At 40.3% G+C, this 20,108-nt stretch overlaps 1 protein-coding gene across 1 annotated transcript in view; it reads left to right on the plus strand.

Annotated features, from left to right (window-relative positions):
• LOC125299016 (CD2-associated protein) overlaps positions 1–20,108 on the plus strand; it is a 157,421-nt gene that overhangs the window by 62,424 nt on the left and 74,889 nt on the right. Inside the window, exons 5-9 of the mRNA XM_048250056.1 lie at positions 980–1,080; positions 1,547–1,667; positions 11,158–11,324; positions 12,504–12,591; positions 12,840–12,934. Of these exons, the coding sequence (XP_048106013.1) occupies positions 980–1,080; positions 1,547–1,667; positions 11,158–11,324; positions 12,504–12,591; positions 12,840–12,934 (572 nt within the window). The remainder of the gene's footprint in view (positions 1–979; positions 1,081–1,546; positions 1,668–11,157; positions 11,325–12,503; positions 12,592–12,839; positions 12,935–20,108) is intronic.

Consider the following 20,108-nt stretch of genomic DNA (forward strand, 5'->3'; position numbering starts at 1 on the left):
GAATTGAATTGAATTGAATTGAATTATCCCAGAAAGTCCCAGAAATATGACTTGAATAGAAGTTAGTTAGTTATAAACAATTAATTGATAAACTTTTAGAATACTTTGAGCACTGATGCAGTCAGCATAGGCCTACATTGTTTGCAAGTAGGCCTACATTTCATTCCGTTTTCGATGGACAACCACCAGTGGACAAAAAGAGTATTTCACATGTATTGTTAAGACTCGCCACAGAGAATGAATGGGGCAAATTACGGAGGTCATAGTTTGACGATGTGGTACTCTCGTGCGGGCCAGATGCTATATACCACGGACATGTTTTGGGGGGCCACTCAAAATGAGGTGGCGGGCCGTAGTTTGGGGACCACTGCATTAAACTATCTATCAACATCCATTGAACAATCTGCCTATCAAAATCCAATAAACTTTCTGTCTATCAACATCCATTACACTATCTACATTCAACTTTTAAACTATCTACTCTGTCTCAGGCTTTAAGCATACAATCTGGCTCTCTTAAAGGGACACCAGGCAACGTTTTTGTGTTCATTAATCATTTTCGTAAGTCGTTATATGGTTAAATGACTCATGGCCCTACTGCCTGTAGAAAGAATATCCCGCTTACAAGTTCAGTGTATCATACCCGCCGACCGAAGCTGGATCAGTTTACATCCTGCATCCACAGCACAGAGGCAGGCTAACGAAACGCTAGCGATTGTTGCAAACGTGTGTATAATGGCAGAGCCGGCGAAGAAGCAGCGAAAACCCTTGACACACGTTTTATGGGTATAATGTTATCACATAAAATCTTGCACCTGTTACTTACCTTTACTTCAACTCTCTCATCTTTGTCAGGCCTTGTGCTGATAGTTGAACCTTGATAATATTCTTCTGTAGTGATCATTCACTAAAAATAGATAAGTATGGCTTCTTCTCCCACCAATATCTCTGATTGTAATAGATTTTTTGCTTATTTTAGAACTCAAGAAACGGCAGTGTAAAGCTCTATTTGACTATCTACCTCAGAATGAGGATGAGCTGGAGTTAAAAGTTGGAGACGTCATTGAGATCACCGAAGAAGTGAGTTGATTTAAATATGCAATGTTTGGATTACATTTATGCTTACGGATATTCGAATGGCATTGGTTTCAGTGTATTGTTCTGTAAACATGTGTAAAAATGTTGCTATTTAATTGCCTTTCTTTTAGAAATTCAGGTGAATTGTGAGATTGTTTGTGACCTGGTATATTTTTAAAGAGAAATACTCACACACACATTTACTTATATAAACTATTTGTCCCTTTACTTATCCCAGTCCTGCTTCTTGGTCCAATTGAAAATCTTCTACTTATACCTACTCTCAGCACCTCTGATTGAGGTCAGTGCAGTACGAATGCACTTGGCCAGCTAAATCAGATATGTGCAGCTGATGGGTTTTTCAGATGTACAGAGCAGGCAAAAATTGTCCCATGAGCAGGATTGATAATATCAAAGGTAGTGATAATATGAAAGATGAGAACTGTAAAACTGTAAAATCTCTTTGTAGGTGGAAGAAGGGTGGTGGAGTGGTGTGTTGAATGGGAAGTCTGGTCTCTTCCCCTCTAACTTTGTGAAGGAAATGGAGGAAAGTGATGATGCCGATCCTGACAATGGAAACACAGAAGCAGGTAAAGATGCATCAAACTAAGTTATTGCTTAATCCATTTAGGCCTAAAATGCCTATAAAACCTTTCTGGAAATTCAGCAATTGTGTCAACGCCTACTAAATTATTGATTTATCAGCCTCTGTAGCAGATAGGAACAACATTCAAAAAGTATTTGAGAGCTTACACCTGTGGCTTTGCTGGGAAATTGGGTTTGTAGAGTTACACCTTCACAAAAATAAAAAATGTAACGTGTCAGTGCAGGAACAACACTATTTTATCAGTAACCAGTGCATTTTCCACAGCTTGTCATTCTGGTCGACATCTGCTGCCTGGTTATATGTATTATTGGTATGTTCAGAAGTTACTGATATACTACACAAGCTGAAATAGTTTCAAAAAGTGTAACTGTGTTTATTATATTTCTAAAACATAGGCAAATTGGGGTCACCACCACCTTGACACTTATCAGTAATAAGATCATTCACAGTAGTGGTGATCCTAGTCTCTGCTTGACCCTCCATACACACACAAAATGATGGCTTGTCATGTTTCTATTTCATAGTTTGGTAACTCTTTAGAATAGCATGTGCTTATTAGGTATTAACAGTGCATAATAAGCAGTTAACAATTCATTACTAACAGTTAGTTAACTGTTGTTATCCTTTAACCCTTTATTGCATGAATTATCACCTATACTTCAAAATTTTAAAGTATTTTTCTTACTTAAAATGGTTTAAATAAAAGAAAATTTGAAGGAAAAAAAAATGTTTTTAAAGGGGTAGTTGGCAATCGTGGAAAATGCTGTAAAATCCAATTTTTCTTTAAAAACTTTTTATTTCATTACAAATATTTTAGAAATGAACTAAAGTTAAGCTTGCATTAGTTATGCTCTAATACATCTAATTATAAACCTAACATAATACAAATTCAACTATTTTGGGCAATAAAGGGATAATATCATGGTAATATTGTCATAGTGTAGTCCGCTTTGGGAAATAAATAGCATTCCTGTAGTGACATAAAGCAATTATTTTGATCAAAACCAATGTTTATATTAAACAATGTCATCATTTAGATGACTTTAATTCATTTAAAAGACTTTAATTTCCCAAATTCATTGGGTTATATTGCAGTCAGAGGACATATTCAACTGTAGTGAGACCATATACAGTGGGTCCCAGTTAAGTTTGGACGGGTTCCTTAAGGAATCACGCACCCCATTTTCTGAGCAGAAATGGCACAAACTGCAGTTGACACAAACAACCACAAGGTGTCACTTTGGAGTTCTACCACTACTATTTTTGATGCGACTTGACTTACTGCTTCCATGATGCAGTTTCCAAGTCAGTAGAACAATCAGAGAAAGCTGAGCCATTACCAAACATATATGATAATACAATAGCATGAGTTTATATATCTTATACCCTATTTGTCACGGTTACTTATAGATTTGATAGTGTAACGATAAGTTTATGAGACTTTCAGCGGGGGCACGGAACTTAAATTGATCACGGTAGTTTAAGCTTACACTTGGCAAAACATTCTAATATGAAAATGTAGATGCAATTGTTGTAAGATGGTGCAGCTCCTTTAAGAAAGCATTGTGCGCAGGCATGGAGAGAGAAAGCGAGGGGATATGTGTGTTAGAACTTAGATGCGTGTGGAAATAATGCAAAAAATAAATCCGCAGATGAAACCAATTATCCTCATTCATTGCAACCGCAGCATGCCTGTTAAATGGCGCTCAAACGAAAAAAGATATCAAAGCACCTTTTATGCTTGAATGTAGAACAATTTTTTTTAAACAGCTAGACAAATGATTTAGCTAATTGATTATAGCCTGTACACCAGCAATTGTTGAACATTTACCTGTACAAGTACATTGACAGTAGCCCAGCCTAACAAGCATGTTGCATGTTGTAGGCCTACTGTAGAAATTTCACTTAAGTTGCAACCGCAACATGCCTGCTTGCCGACGTTCAAACTATAACGAAAAAGATATCAAAGCAACAAGAGGGTTGAGTCTGAATGACACGGAGTTCAGACTCATATTGCTCCTCATAACCGTCTATAAAAAAAAGTGTGTTTTTCTTTTCTTTTTGAGCACGTCCGAATCCCAGGACATAACGCACTGGACCTTTATAATAGGCTCGAGATATAATTCCATAGGGGGCAGATAGGGGCTTACTGCACTTAAAACTTAAAAAGATTGAACGAAGCTTCCCGAAATTTGAAATTGCGATCAGTGACTGGCATCGGGTGAACGAAGCTTTTCGAAGTTGAACAGGCTATTAAAAACTATTTGCGCACCTCAATGTCACAGGAGAGACTCGGCTCTCCCTTCTATTAATTGAAAAAGACGTTATGCTACCTGCAAACTGGCCTATGATTTCATTGCTGAGTTTGCGGCAAATCAAGATATGGTGAGTCAGTGTCATTTATTTGTCCAATGTTAGCCTACAGACCAGTTTCCATAGTGCACTTCTTATCAACAGTTTGAATGTCGTGTGTGTTTCTGCTCATTGACAAATACCGTTCAGCACAACGATTCATGCCCTATTAATTTCCCCTGTTAAAGTGTTCGCCTTTGTTACACTATTTGGTTTCGTGATGTAGCCTATGATAAACACCATATGGCCAAATATGTGACTCAGCTAATGTTATAGGCTATACAATTTCCCCTCTTCATCGCATGATTTCATGCACGTAAGTTCATGCATCTGTCAAGTTCGCACAGGGCCTCGCACCCCCTTGCGACGGCCCTGCAGCTCCTCCTAAGACAGCGAGGAAAAAGTTAAAATACGCGATAAACACGGGAAAAGTTGACAGGTTTGTTTCGGTCCCGGTGATTATTGAGAAATTGTGCAAACGACAGCCTTTTCAAGGCATTTCAAGGAAGGAGTCATACCATGCAAGCTCCCAAAGTGACCCAGTAGCCTACAGAAGACATCAATAGCCTACATTGTTGGGACTGGCGAGGGTCATGCGTTTTTTCACAATCACTTTGGAGGGTCATAGAAAAAATTCTTGCTGGCGAGGGAGGGTCTTTTTGACTAACGCTCCCAAAACTCCTCCGGTAGCCCCTGAACAGTCCCTAATTGATTATAGCCTGTAGGCCTACACCAGCAATTGTTGAACATTTACCTGTACAGGACATTGACAGTAGCCCAGCCTAACAAGCAGATGTTGCAAAAGACATCAAAAGACGCAATTAATCAGAAATAAATAATGTAATCTGCATCGCTTTATTTAACAAACTGCAAGCAACAAGAGGGTTGAGTTCGCTGTGAGGCCAAACCCAAGAGCCTATCTTTTAAGGCGCTCGATAGGCTATAACGAGCTGTGTGCGCCTGGAAAGACAATAGAAGATGCTTTCTGAATAGCACAGCGAAGACGGCTCTGGTCATCCCATACCCTCCCCCCACTTCCTGTAGCCTACCATTATGACTTGTTGCCGTTTTGGGACATTAAGCTTTTTCACGTTAAGCCCCCCTCCCCCACCCCCTTCTTTCACGTAAGTAACAAAGTAACACTTTTTGGTAGACAAAGGAGGGTTCTCCACGCTTCTGTCGTTTGGCCACAATCCGGTGCAACCAGGCCAGGACAGATATTTTTTTAGAGCAGGGGTGTCAAACTCATTTTCATAGAGGGCCACATCATTGAATTTATAGGTTACTGAGGGCCACATAATCGGCGAACATGTGCATTGTGTAACCATGAAATCGGTATTGCAGTAGGCTATGGCTTATTCAAAATTGGTGTGAAATAATAGTCCTAACCACTTTGAAATAAAAAAAAAAAACAAAAAGCCTACAACAGTAACATTTTCAAATGCAACTTCTAGGCCTACATCATGCAGTATTAGTTAACAACTGATCAATATGCATTCATGGACTGACATTGATAAGAATAAATCTATAAATAAAGCTATGGTACGTACACCCACCCACCCCCGCAAAAACAAATTTACGCGTGTACAATATTTGTCCGTTTCCCGGTTTTAGGTCCGTGCATTGCAAAAAAAGTAGCCTACATAGCATAACAATATCCACATGCAATAATACAACAACAACGTCTACGATGACCTATTCATTTGGACAAATTGATACAGCCCTATAGCTAAAGTTACCTTTTGTTTTGTTCTAGCGTACATCGTGGACGCCTGGCTTTAAACAGCTGTAATCTAACGCTCTGACAAGCACACCAATTGCCTACCTTGTTCTTGCCCATCTGGAATAACTCCTCTAGCTTTGCTGCCTCCATCTTTTCTGTTTTCGTTGTTTAAACTTGTGATATCCATAACTAGTGAATTAGCCCAACATTGTGTGCTGATAACCATATATAGATAGCGAGTAAAAAGAAAACAACAAGTAGCCTAGTTGTGCCTGCGTGCGTATTCTGTCTCCTGCTCAAACAAAATGTGTTCGCGTTAATTTTGATAACGTTCACTAACTTTACGCGATAGAAAATTGTAAATAGCCTGATGGCATGCAGCTAATGGGATACTGTGCATAGTTGGGAAGGTATGGTGAGCCAATTTGGTGTGATAAACATTACACACACACAAAAGGAAATTTTCTCTCGTTGTTGAGGGACTGACGTGCGGGCCGTTCAAAATCATCGCCCGCATATGGCCGTACATGGCCCAGCGGGCGTATGTTTGACACCCTGTTTTAGAGAGAGAGGCGGTGCAGCTCAGATGTCGTTTAATTTTCTTTATTCTTTAGTAAAGGTGCAGAACATTATTAAACTTTGACTAACGTTTCGATGTGTCGATGTTTTTGACTAATGAACATCGAAACGTTAGTCAAAGTTTAATAATGTTCTGCACCTTTTACTAAAGAATAAAGAAAATTAAGAAGACATCTGAGCTGCACCGGCGTCTCTCCTTCTCTCTAACACTTTTTGGCTTTGGCTAAATATTTCTAAAATCATTTGAGTTTCACTAGTCACATGTTTTAACAAGCAACACTTGTTGAACTAATAACAGACGTGTGTCGAAAATTGACTTTATTTTCCATAGCCTACGGAGAAATAACATATGCAGAGTCTAACCAAGGTCAATCTTGCCAAAAAAGCCCATAAACCTGAAAACACATGAGGCAAAAGTGCAAATCATCACAAAACTAACTAAACTAACACGCGCATATTTTTGTATTGCAATCATTGTAGCCTACATAACGCGTAACAGTTGTTTTATGCGCTCATTATAAAGAACGTTTAACGTGTCCTAAAAACAGCTATCAATTAATCACCAAACGTCTTATAAACAAGTATTGCCAGGAGCAACACCTTGCAAAAAATGATAACAATAGGCCTAGGCCTTTAGATGGCTCTGCTCCTGCCTAGATTCGAACTCAGAACTGCCTGAAAGTTGCAGACCTGTTCTGGAAATATGTGCATTAACCCACTCGACCGTCAGACAACGCTATCTGCTTCGAGTAGGCCTATTGGGTAGGACTGTAGCCTACTGGTTGCTGTGACAGTCTTGAGTGACCGAATTCGTTTTCCTTTGTCATATGTCATTTTGTTAACATTACTGTTAAGGAGATGCTGTAGGCAAAGTCTATATTTCTTACCTCGTTAGTATAGTAAAAAAAATCAGAACTATTCACAAGGTTTCTGGGCAGCATATTTATGTTCTGTTAGCAAGCGAACTTCTCATGACTACCGACAAAGTAGCCTACTGCCAGCTGATCTAAGCACTCATTTTAAAAAAACATTACTGAGAGACAGGCACTGTACAATCAAGAAATCTTGCCACTGAATCCAAAACTATGTTTAACATTATGTACAAAGCGTAGGCTACAGTGGACTAGCATGTTGCAGGGGCTGCTAAAAACACAGAGAAACGCACTGAAAACGAATGCGCCGTCTGGTTCGACCGTGGAACGCCACAGCGGACTATGCTGCCCCCAAGCGGCTGCAGTTGTACTTACATTTCACCCAGCTGCGTGAATCACCTTGATCGTGAATGAAGTGTCAATTTTTAACTGGGACCCACTGTAGTCACAGAGCCCTGCCCCTCAGAAAGGGTGCCAATCCATGCCGTACAAACAGAGAGACATAGGTATCCTTCACATATCCCCCTGACAGCCTTTCCCTATCCTGTAAAGCCATGCCTCATCCATATTTGGGGTCACACACACAAGGGTCAACCTAACATAGGGGTCTCTGGTGTGGGTCATACTACAGGCTCACACTGGGCATGCCTTGGATGGCTCCACAGCAACCAGACCACTTACACCAAGCTTACACCATTTATACTGGTGTTACGACCCCCTGTGCCCCCTTCAGGTCCTGGTCTGTCAGTGCACGGTCAGGCCTTGGCCTGGTTAGGCTAATTACATTATTAGATGCACCTTTATTGGGTGGGGCTATAAAAGGGCTTCTGTATCTCTCTTGATAGGCACTTTTTCCTCCTTTCTTGCAGGCACTTTTTCCCCCTTTCTCGGTAGGCACTTTTTCCTCCTTTCTTGCAGGCACTTTGATAGTCCTTTACACTAGCACGTTAGTCTTTCTCTCCTCTTTATTTCTCTTTTCCCCCTTTGCCTTTCACTTACTCATCTTACATGCTGATAGCCTACTGCCTTGTGCTGGGTGGTATGACCAAAAATGTATATTACGGTATTTTTCTAAATTCTTACGGTTTCACGGTATATGACGGTATTTTTTTTCCATGCATAATCAGATGTTCACAGCAATTTTCTACAAGTTGGGAGAGGAATTGCTGCATTGAGTAAGGATGGTCTATTTTACTGTCATGATGTAGAATAACTCCACACTGACTAGTGGTAATGCAGTTTTGCATGGCCTCAGAAAATGATGCTGTTTACAAAGAGCCACTCATGATTCTAATGAAGAATCTAATCAGAATGAAAAGACAATTGCAGTCAAAATACAGAACTTTTACTGTGCAAATTTCACAAACATTTTGTATAAAACCAATACAAAAAGTAGTGCAACTTGCAATAATACTTTTTTGAAAATTATAAAATTTAAAATAAAACCTCTGCTAATATGCTTACTCTGTCAAATAGGCCTATCAGAAACATGCCTTATTGTTATTGTGTGGTTTACATGACGTTAGTGGTAGGCTGTGGATGTGGATGTCTTGTTAGCCTGCCATGAGCTTCGGTTCGGTTCGCTAGGCAAAACATTAACAAAAAAGTTTGTTTTGGTTCACTGATGACCGTCGGGATAATTTCTAACTAGCCAGCTAGTATTGCTCAGTGCATGTCTATAACATGCTTTACTTGCTACCTGGATAATTTCAGCAAATATTCTTAAGGTGAGATGAATGATAAGAACATTAAACTTCACTGTGTTCGGTGGGTTGCTAACTAACATCACCTACTAGCCAGCTAGTTACAGCTGTTAAACAATCTCAATAGAATTGTCGTGACGGTAAATCCCTTTCAATGCAACATCCCTTAACGTTTTTTCTTAACTAAAGAAACAATTTAAGGTATTTTGTGCAACACCCTTAAATAAACCCCCTATCTAAGGAGAAATTAAGCCTTAAGGGTCATACTTCAGGGGAAAAACTTAAGGTGTTTTGTGTTTACCCTCACTATGCCTCGCATTGGCACCATGCGTGCGTGTGAAGAAAGTCCTGTCTGAAACACTGTCGCGCGGCGCAGCGTTCCAAACGTTGTGTAATCAAATACACCGGTATGGCGGTATATTAAAAATTCATATCATAACGAAAATATACAGCGGTATACGGTGTGAACCGGTATACCGCCCAGCACTACTACTGCCATTTACATTCACGCATACACGCGCTCTTCAACATTAATCTCCCCAGACACTTTAGTTTGTTAATGTTGCTATCATTAATAAATGGTTAAATTTGAAACTGTTGTTGTCTCAATTTATGTTGCGGTCTGTTCACGAGCTGGCCGTAACACTGGCAACAAAACAAAAGGGTTCGCAAGTGTTATTCTTTATTCTAAATAAAGAAAGAAGTAGGCTATGATTTGAAATGTAAGCTGACTGTTGTCAAATTTGCCAAATAAAATATGGGAGAAACGATATGGTTCATGCTCTCTCATGCTGTGTCATTCGTGCTGAAAAGGAGGGAGAATGAAACATTACGTACGTTCCACTTTTGCATAAATAATTCCTGAACGGTTTTGGTCAGGGCTGATAATGCAACTGTATTTGACAAAGGACAGATATAGGCTAGGTTGCTAGTGACAAAATATGAGCTTTCTGTGTGATACGATCTCTATGTAAATTACGTTTGATTAAAACGGGTTTCATCTGTTCTGGCTATCCCTGCTATTTGGATCTTACTGTATCTCACTCATTGAACAACATCTCACACTAAATGAATGATGATCCGTAATTGTCATCAGATAGCTTAGTCATATAGGTAGACATTCAGTGTGTTTGAAATAATTAGACCAGGTTGGCAGTTTGGGCATGTGGATATCATCAGATTTTTTTAAACTTTAGTTAATACATTCCAAAAACTATTCTGACTTTGGCCAGCTGGTGACACTACGCCAGACAGGCATATTGGGTGTTTGGATGTCATATACAGCTAATCTGATTAATCTGATGAATCTGATTGTGATATCCAACAGAAGTGAAAAAAACATATTCCTTCTCTTGCCAATTGTTGGCGCTATGCTAGGCATGCTAATAGGACATGAATATCATCATCATGATATCTAATATTTTGTAAAATTTCAGATCAATCAGTCAAAGCTTTGAACATTTTTGGCACATTTCCTGCTTGGCCAGATAGTGGCGCTATGCTAGGCATGTGAATTACACATGTGAATATCATCACAATAATGATATTCAATAGTATGTAAAGTTTCAGATCAATCAGTTAAGGCATTGCCAATTTCTGGCACATTTTCCTGCGCTCTGCCAGGCAGGCCCATTGGGTGTCTGGAGATCATCATAATCATAATATCATAATATTTATTAACCTGAGACGTTTCAGACCATTCATTCAAAGCATAGAACATTTCTGATAAACACGTTTATTATGTTCAGTCGCCGTAACAAAGGTGGCTTGCCAGATTGATCTGCTGAGTGATCAATAATATATCAGCCACCAATATATTGTGCATCGTTTATTTTTAACCTGGCTTTGTTTAATAGGAGAGATCACTGCATGGCCACAACACTGAAAAAAAACCCAATTGTTTTATCCATATGCACAAATGATATTTTTATCCTTTATATGCGTAAAGCTCAATTATTCATGTGAGCAGATAAGCATGAGGGGGTGTTAGATATCTGCTAAAGTGGGCATTTTATTTCCCACCCTAATAATATTCCTGGGACACCGTAATACTGGGGCACATGGGATTTAGTAGGCATGTAGCCCCACTAAACTAGACGGCCAAATGCAATTTCCACCGCATAACGGTTAACCAATTTTTTCTGGCATGTTGGTCTCAATGAGCCGCACCAACCTAGTCCATAACCACTAATATGTGGTGTTGTATTTATCTCATGGGTCTTTGTGTTTGTGGTTGGTTTGCAGACTGCAGTAGCAAAGATGGCATCAGTACAATATCCCCTCATTCTGGTAATGGGACCAAAGCTCAACCCAAGAAGGTCAAAGGAGTTGGCTTTGGTGACATCTTCAGCCAGGGCTCTGTGAAGCTTAAGGTCCGGCTGCCCTCAGAAGTAGATGAGAAGAAAGAGAAAGTAAGGCTGACATTTTTTTTTGAGGCTATTTGATTAAGAAAAAAAGTGCAGTATGCAATGTGATTAAGACTGCATTGCATTCTTTGCTGTAAATTAACATTTATCTTCACTTTAAAGAAGAATAAGATATGTTTTTTTTCCAGTGCACCGTAAAGCTATAACAAAAGGTATGCCAGAGATTTATGGTAGGTTTCCAGTGTACCGTAAACGTCTGGAAAAAAAAATGTGCCACAGAATTAGGGTCTGCAGTGTCCTTTCACCTGGTTATCAAATGTAACTGAGCATCTTCTATTCTTTGGGTGTGTTCAAAACGGGTAAAGTTGCTGCCTTTTAAGATATCTAACTGGGGAGCAAGGCAGCAAGTGCGGTTCGAAACCGAAAAAACAAATTCTGCTGCCTTTTAAGATATCTTAGAATTCCCAAATAACGGTCATTTTTGAAGGCAGCATCGATGCACACTTCATGCTCCCTCCTACCCATAATCCCTTGCGGCAACGTCTGAAACAGCTGTGAAAGGTAAACTAACATGGCGGATGACATCGGTAATGGCTGCTGAATTTGTTTAAAATGTCATTTGTGTGACCTTATTTTGCTTAGATTTGTAGATTACAGATTAGAAATAAACAATTTACTATCTGATTATGCCATTGTTGTAACCATTAATAGCGTCTGGTCTGATATATCTTCCGGCCGTAAAACTAATTTATACCGTTAGCCTGCTAGCTTACGTAAGCTAATTTAGTTTAACGTCAGGCCTTTGCTAACGTCATACCGTAGTGTTAACCAAAGATTCTAGAGTGCTACGCTCATTTTTAAAAGATGCATTTAATCCAAAGTCATGTCTAGTGAGACAGCTCTCTGTAGGGAGGGAGGCAGTAGGCAGCTGTCTCCCGTTTCGAACACACCCTTTGTATGCTGCATTGAAAGCCATGCACCTTTGTTTTGCTCACCCTGAAAGTTTCTCCCATGGCTTTAGAAATTAGCAAATGATGTTCAGTTTTTTCATGTTCATGTCTATGGTTCTTCATATTTTTTTCCAAAGCATTTTACAATGACATTACTAAACATTACATTAAAAAGATATTACAGAAAAAAAACATTTGGGAAACTGGTCTTGTTGGGCTGTGACTATGTTTTTGCCAAATCAGTAAAGCCAGCTGTGATTTTGCTTCATTTTAGCCAGTTCCATCATTACCATCAGCTACAAAAACCACCCATTCCAACATGACAGAGTCCCTGAAAGTAGATGGGGAGAGCAAAACAAAAGGTAAGAGGTAATTCAGGGTGCATGGTAATCTTTATGTGCATCATTTAACATTAGAGTCTCAGATGTGGGAATGACACATTTGTTAGTGTGACCAATCTCCTAAACACATTTCAAGTGACTGGCAGACATTTTTTCTGCTCTATTGATGGAGGTGAAAGAACAATGTTTATACTTTATTATATGTTCAATATGTGTAAAGAAAAAGGCATTTGACTCATTTAATGCTATTTCTTCTTGCCATTCTTAAGTGAAAGAGTACTGCAAGGCCTCCTATGCTTACGATGCCACAAATCAAGATGAGTTGGACATTAAGGAAGGAGACATCATTGAGATTCTCACCAAGGTGCGATCACGTTTATGGAAAGCTCAGCAGACACTTGTAACAATGAAACATTGCAAATCAAAAATATAGTAAACACTTTTATTTCAATTAGAGCTGGGCAAGAAAATGGTTATGGCTGAATTGTTTTGTTCTAGAAATGTCAGATTATTCTGCTGATTGTATTAAAGGGACACCAGGCAAGCCTGATGCTTTTTCTCTACGAAACTCCCACTCGCTCGGTCTGAAGCTCTTTTCCTTTTCTTTGCATCTTCCGTCAAGAGTTTTCGTTGCTTCTTCGCCGCCTCTGCCATTATACACACATTTGCGGTAGCGTTTCGTTAGCCTGCCTCTGTGCTGTGGATGCAAGATGTAAACTGAAACTGCTTCGGTCGGCGGGTACGATACACTGAACTTGCAAGCGGGATATTCTTCCTACAGGCAGTAGGGGCGGGCGAGAGAGTCTTCATTCGCCCTGTAATGAGTCATTTAACCATATACCGACTTACGAAGATGAGTAATTAACACGAAAACGTTGCCTGGTGTCCCTTTAAGCCCTTTATTTTACTGTTCTGCTATCACAATTTAACATTTAAGTGTAATTTAGTATTTTTATTTACTTTATTTATTTATTTATTTCATTTGGCTGACAGTTTAGCCAAAAGGACTTACAAGCATGAATTGTTGGTCAGTCTCCCCAGAGTAACTTAGGGTTTGTTTATGTGTATATACAGTTAAGAACAAAATGATTCATACCCCTGGCAAATATTGATTTAATGTTGATTTTCTCTTGACCAATATGTTTGTTCTGACTGAAAATGAGACTGCCACATGCCAATAGGTTGTAAGACAATGTGGTAGAAACATGGAATCAAAAAATAAGCCTTTTTATCTTTTTTTTTTTTTATTATTAAATATGTTTATTAAAGGAAACGTTTATACAGGGAATATACAGGATAACAATACAAGAGATTTCCCTCAGGATTTTCTGACAGAAATTCAGCAACAAAACAGCAAAAACCTACAAAGCCTAAACCCCCCCACCCCTCAAACAAAACAAAAAAAAAGAAAAAAGAAAAGCCAGCTAGACAGAAAAAAGTGATAATGACAGTCAACATAGCGCACAAGACATATTCAGGAAAAAGAAAGATAGAAAGCCGCACACTCAAGAGCTAGGGGTGTCCCCCTGGGCATTATTAGTTTCACATGCTTCTGACCATTTGTCCAGCAGAGGCTGCCATATTCTTTGGAAGATCCTTTCCTTGTACGACATCTTATAGCGGAGTCTTTCCATGTGAAGTACATTGCCTAACTCTCTAAGCCACTGCTGGAAAAGAGGGCTGGTGTCTGACTTCCACTGTTGCAAAATGAGGCGCCTGGCCAACAGAGTACATAGAGACATGGCTTGCCCCTCATAGTTTGTGATGTTGGGATTATAAACAACTGAACCAAAGATGGCAAGGAGAGGGTCAGGTGCAATAGTTTTGTGAAGTGCCTTTGAAATGTAGTCGAATATAAGAGACCAGAAAAGAGTTCACTTAAAACAATACCAAAAATTATGTGTAAGAGTCCCTGTTTGTTGTTTACACTTATTGCATGAGGGGGAAATGTTAGGGTATATGGCATGGAGCCTGGCTTTAGAGTAATGGAGCCTGTGGACAACTTTAAACTGTATTAAGGAATGTCTGGAGTTTATAGAGGTGCTATGAATTCTATCCAGAATTCCCTCCCAAACCGTTCCTGAAATCTCCATATTAAGTTCCTGCTCCCAATCATTCTTCAACTTATCAGTGGACACTCCTTCATGGGCCAATATGATACCATACAGGGAGGAAACTGTGCCTCTGCTCTCTGGTACAAGACGTCTAAGACTATCAAATGTGTTGTGTTTGGGCGTGTGTTCGTATTGTGGTATATGAGTCCTGATATAATGCCTGATCTGGAGGAACCTGAATAAGTGTGGACGGTAAGTCATATGTCTGTTGGAGATTTTGAAATGACATTAGGTTTCCTTCAAGGTACAGGTCCTGTATGAACAAAATATTTTTGGCTTTTCAGATGGAAAAGCCTGGATCCATCAAAGCAGGGGGGAAAGCATGATTGTGACAGATTGGACTGTCTATGTAGACTAAGGGCAAATCAAGATAAGATTTAATTTGTTTCCAAATTCTTAAGGAGTGAAGTATAATTTGGATTTTTTATATAGAGAGGTGTCTTTATTTTTGCAGGGTTATTAAGGAGTGCTGGGAGGGAGGTGGCACCACATGCAGATATTTCTATCTGAAGCCAAGAGGGCACATCTTGATTGTAGTGGGCTGTCGGGAAACCTTTACGCCAGTGAAGTATTGCATTCAGATTGGCGGCCCAGTAGTAAAGCTTAAAGTAAGGTAAACCAAAGCCTCCCTCCGCTCTACACTTAAACAGGTGTTTTTTGTATATTCTGGCTAGTTCATTGTTCCATAGAAAGGAGGATATGATGGAGTCCAGCTTTTTGAAGTAATAGAGGGGAATAAAGACAGGGATACTCTGGAAAATGTATAAAAATCTAGGAAGGACAACCATTTATATGTAGCGTTGATGCGCCCGACCATAGAAATGGGCAGTGTGTTCCAAAGTTGAATATTCTGTTTCAATTGTTGTATTTTGGATTCCCAGTTACTGTTGAGGAGTTTTCCATGCTCCCGCGTCGCAATGATACCCAAAGTTTGGAATTGGTCTCTTGCTAATTTAAATGGAGCAGTTCCCAGAAAGTTTAAGTCCACTCCATCACATTGGGTTTTGAAAATTGCCCCGGGGGCCGCACAACAACCCCCACCCCCCACGACACACACATAAAAAAAAAATACATTTTTTATAGCCTATAATTTAGTATGAAAAGTATTTGTTTTAAAATGTGAATTGCTTAAAAATACTGCTAATTTTATGCTGTTTAACAAATGTATAAATTGTGCACTGTCGCTTTAAGACAGTCGCTTTAATTCACGTTTATTTCTCAATTATCTTCTGCCTGCTCCGCTATGGCTAGTGCTGTACCTACGGCTGGGCCCTCTCACAGTTTTTAAATGGTCAGTAGTGGGAACTACTGTTGCCTTCATGATTTTCTTTTAAAAGTTTCTTATAAGAAGCACATATCACTTATCAACAATGACAAGCCAGAACCTGCGTCTCTCTCTCCCTCTCGTGAGTGCAGACGCGTTCCCAATTAAATGGATCGCATAATGTTCACATTAGATCTGCTGCAAAGGAGATAACTAAGAGTTAACTTAGTTTAACATGACGTTATCTCTATTTAACATGATGTCTTGGCATTGACATTGTAAACAAGGATACAAGGATACAAGGAAGTTTATTGTCACATGCATATAGTTACTGGAAGTAAGAAATGCAGTGAAATTATGTCATGTATTATGTATGGGGGTAAAAAGTGCAGTAGAAGAGGGGTTTAGTAGATTAAGTGGCAAGGGCTGCATAAAAAAGGTGGGGGAGGATTGGGATTGGGTGGGGGGCACCAACAAGGAGCACCCAAGAGCAACGTAAACGTTCTCTAAGGAGAGTGAAAAGCAGTTTGCCGTAAAGCTGACCAACTATTGCAGGAAAAAAAGTAGCGAGCAGCCTGATAACCAAATGAAATGCTCGGCGGGCCGGATGAAAGTGCTTGGCGGGCCGGATCCGGCACGCGGGCCGCAGTTTGCCCACCCCTGGTTTATGGTATATAATGTTGAATAGACGACGTAGGTTGAAATATATATGTCTGCCTGGGACAAATCCGGTCTGGTCGGGGTGTATCAAACTGGCTATGTATTTACAGAGTCTGTTGGCCAACACTTTGCTATTTTTGTTTCCATCTGGAGGAGAGATATGGGACGATATGATGCCATTTCCAAAGGATCCCTGTCCTTTTTAAGGATCAGAGCAATGTTTGCACTGTACAGTGAGGGAGGTAGTTCTGTGGTTTCCCTAGAATGAGTGAACATGCGCAGTAACAGAGGGGCCAGATTAGATGAGTATCTCTTGTAGAATTCAATGGTGAACCCATCGGGGCTGGGGGCTTTATTATTAGGAAATTGAGAAATAGCAGTTTGGATCTCCTCCAGGGTTATGGCAGCATCCATCGCTTTGGCCGCTGCTTCGTCTAATGTGGGGAGTTGGCTATTGTCTAGGAAGTCGTTCATTTTCTGAGAATCAGTAGCATTGACTCTAGACTGGTACATGTCCTCATAAAATGAAGCAAATGCCTTGTTTATCTTGATTGGATCTGTTGTAACGTAACCTTGATGGTCTCTTATTTTATGAATAGCGTGTGTAGTCTGCGAGTGTCGCAACTGCCTTGCAAGGAGTCTGTGGGGCTTGTCTCCCAGCTCAAAGTAATTTTGTCGAGTTTTTACAAGTAATTGGCCAACTCTTTGCGAAAGAATAGTGTTATATTCATATTTTAAGTTGGTAATTGTTTCAAGAGTGGCATCATTGGGGTTATTTTTATATACAACTTCTTGAAGAGAAAGCTCATGTTCTATGTCTTTGAGTCTACTGCCTTCCATTCTCCTTTTACTGGAAACATAGGCTATGACATGTCCCCTGATGACAGCCTTTAGCGTTTCCCACAGAATGGAGTAGTTGACATCGCCTGTATCATTGTCTGTGATGAAGTGAGAAATCTGTTCTTGTAAGATGTTAGTGAACTGCTCATCTGAAAAGAGCGTGGGGTCAAGGCGCCACTGATTGCGTCTAGCTCTAACCTCCCCAATTTTTAGTACCATGGCCAAAGGGGCATGGTCTGATATCATAATGGGTTGGTATGTTACTGAGTCCACTAATGCTAACAGTTTAGAGTCCATTAAGAAATAGTCAATGCGGGAGTATGACTTATGCACTGGAGAGAAGAAGGAATAGTCCCTTACAGTTGGATGCCTCAGCCTCCATATATCAACTAGATTGAGGTTCTCAAAGTGTTTAGGCGAATACAGGAGTTTGATTTTTGGAGGGAGTTAGAAAACTGTTTATCTAGAAGAGGATCTAACACGCAGTTGAAGTCTCCCCCAATTACAATGTTAGTACTGGAAATGTCTGGAATTGAGTTAAAAACCTTCTGAAAAAAATCAGGGTTGTCAAAATTAGGTGCATACAGGTTGACCAGTGTTATAGGGACAGAATTTAGGATTCCAGCCACTATTACAAACCTACCGTTGGGATCAGAAATGGTAGTGGATTGAATAAAAGGGACATTTTTCCTAATTAGAATCGCCACCCCCCTTGCTTTAGTTGTGAAATTTGCTTCATATAGTTGACCTACCCAGCTGACCTTAAGTTTCCCTTTAGCGGTTTGCTTTATGTGTGTTTCCTGAAGAAACATTATATCTGCAGAGAGGGACTTCAAATGTGCAAATACTTTAGCACGTTTCACAATATGACCAAGGCCCCTCACATTCCAACTAACCAACTTATAGCCCCTAGCTTGCACCTGAGTTGCAGAAATGTTATGTGCTATTTTCTAAGTATGTAAAGTAAAGTAAAACATGCACTGTCACAGAGGAAGCAAAAGTAACATATATTAGCTGGCAAAGAAAAAGAAGACCCTAAACAATAACCCACCCCCCTCCCATCCCTAGCCAGGAGACTACCCAAAGGGTAACTCCAACTGCTGGAAGGCATCTCTTGGGCTCTCATGTCTCGAATTCGCAACCCACCAAACTGTACAGTATGCCCCATAACTTACAGTAAGACTATTAATAAACACCTTAGTAAAAAAACCAACAAGTTTTAGTTGTAAAACCCCTTCCTACGTTCAGAGAAATGCTTAAGCCATCAGCGAGTCTAAGACCAAAATGTCATTGTAAAGTTAGTTTGTGCAAGGTTAGAATAACCTGTTGACATTTGCATACAAATGAAATTGAAATGGTGGCAAAGTTAACACCCAGTTAAGAGTAGCCTAATCACAATAGTGATAAGGCACATATAGAATAGAGTGCCACATCAGGGAAAAAAAAAAACTTATAGGCACTTGCTTATTAAACAGGTAACTTTGCTGCAAAGCGTACAAAACCTAACCGCCGGCCGTTTAAAAGTCAAACTCACGGCACGTAGGACAATCCCCAAATGGGCCCCGACTCCCAAAGTCTTAGCTGAGGAACAGCTGAGAACGACTAAAGAGCTCCATCTACTCGTCTGGCTGTGGACGGCGATATGATGACACAAGCTCTCGGGCTTCCTGGGGAGAGAAAAGCCGTTTCTTGCCTTCATGTTTAAGTGTGACAAACAGCTTAGCTGGGTAGTGCAGAGCAGGTTTGACACCCAGATTGTAGAGCTCTTTCATGACGTCCCGGTATTCAGACCGCTTGTTAAACACGTCGGGGCTGTAGTCCTCAAAGATGTGTATGGGATCGCCACGATACAGGAATCTGCCCCTCATCTTGCGGGATTCGCGAATCACCAGGTCTCGAGTTTGGAACTTGTGAAAGCAGATGACGACTGATCGAGGTTTCTCGCCCGGGCTTGGCTTGGAGGTAAGGGCACGATGGGCACGGTCTAATTCTGGTGTTGAAGTAAGAACTTGTTCCCCCAAAACTTCCACCAGGAGGCCGGCGAAGAATTCTGTGGGACGGGCGCCCTCGATAGACTCCGGTAGGCCGATAATACGTTTGTTATTCCTCCTGCTTCGTCCCTCCAAGTCCAAGACCTTAGCTTGTAACTTAGCATTCTCATTGGCTAGTACTGAGCAGCTAGTCTCCAAAGCCCCGATACTCTCGCTGACTGCATTGGCATTAGACTCGAGGGAAAGCACCCGTCTTTCCTGGTCCTCTACCTTCGATTGAATTGTGACCAATTTTGACTCGAGGGTTGAAAACGCAGATTTGAAGTCGGTCGAAAGGGCTGCTCTGTGCTCCTCAAGCATGGCAGCTATGGCCTCCATATCCACGCGGCCAGCAGCTGTGTCATTTTTGGCAGCGATTTCATCCTTTTTCGTACCTATGCTGGGTTTTGTGGCCATCTTCTCATTGAGGTCGATCAGTAGGGGGTTAACAGTTATTGGTGTTTATTCGCCGGTGTGAATAAAAAGGAGCTGAGAACTAGAGTTTATATAGTAGGTGGGAGCGTGGCTACTCCATGCTCGCGCAGACCGGAACTCCCCTTTTTATCTTTTTTTAACATTTTTATGAGAAATGGCGTGTCCACAATTATTCATACCCTTTTGAAATAATCA

The sequence above is a fragment of the Alosa alosa genome, chromosome 8, assembly GCF_017589495.1.
Source record: "Alosa alosa isolate M-15738 ecotype Scorff River chromosome 8, AALO_Geno_1.1, whole genome shotgun sequence".
Taxonomy (NCBI): Eukaryota; Metazoa; Chordata; class Actinopteri; order Clupeiformes; family Clupeidae; genus Alosa; species Alosa alosa.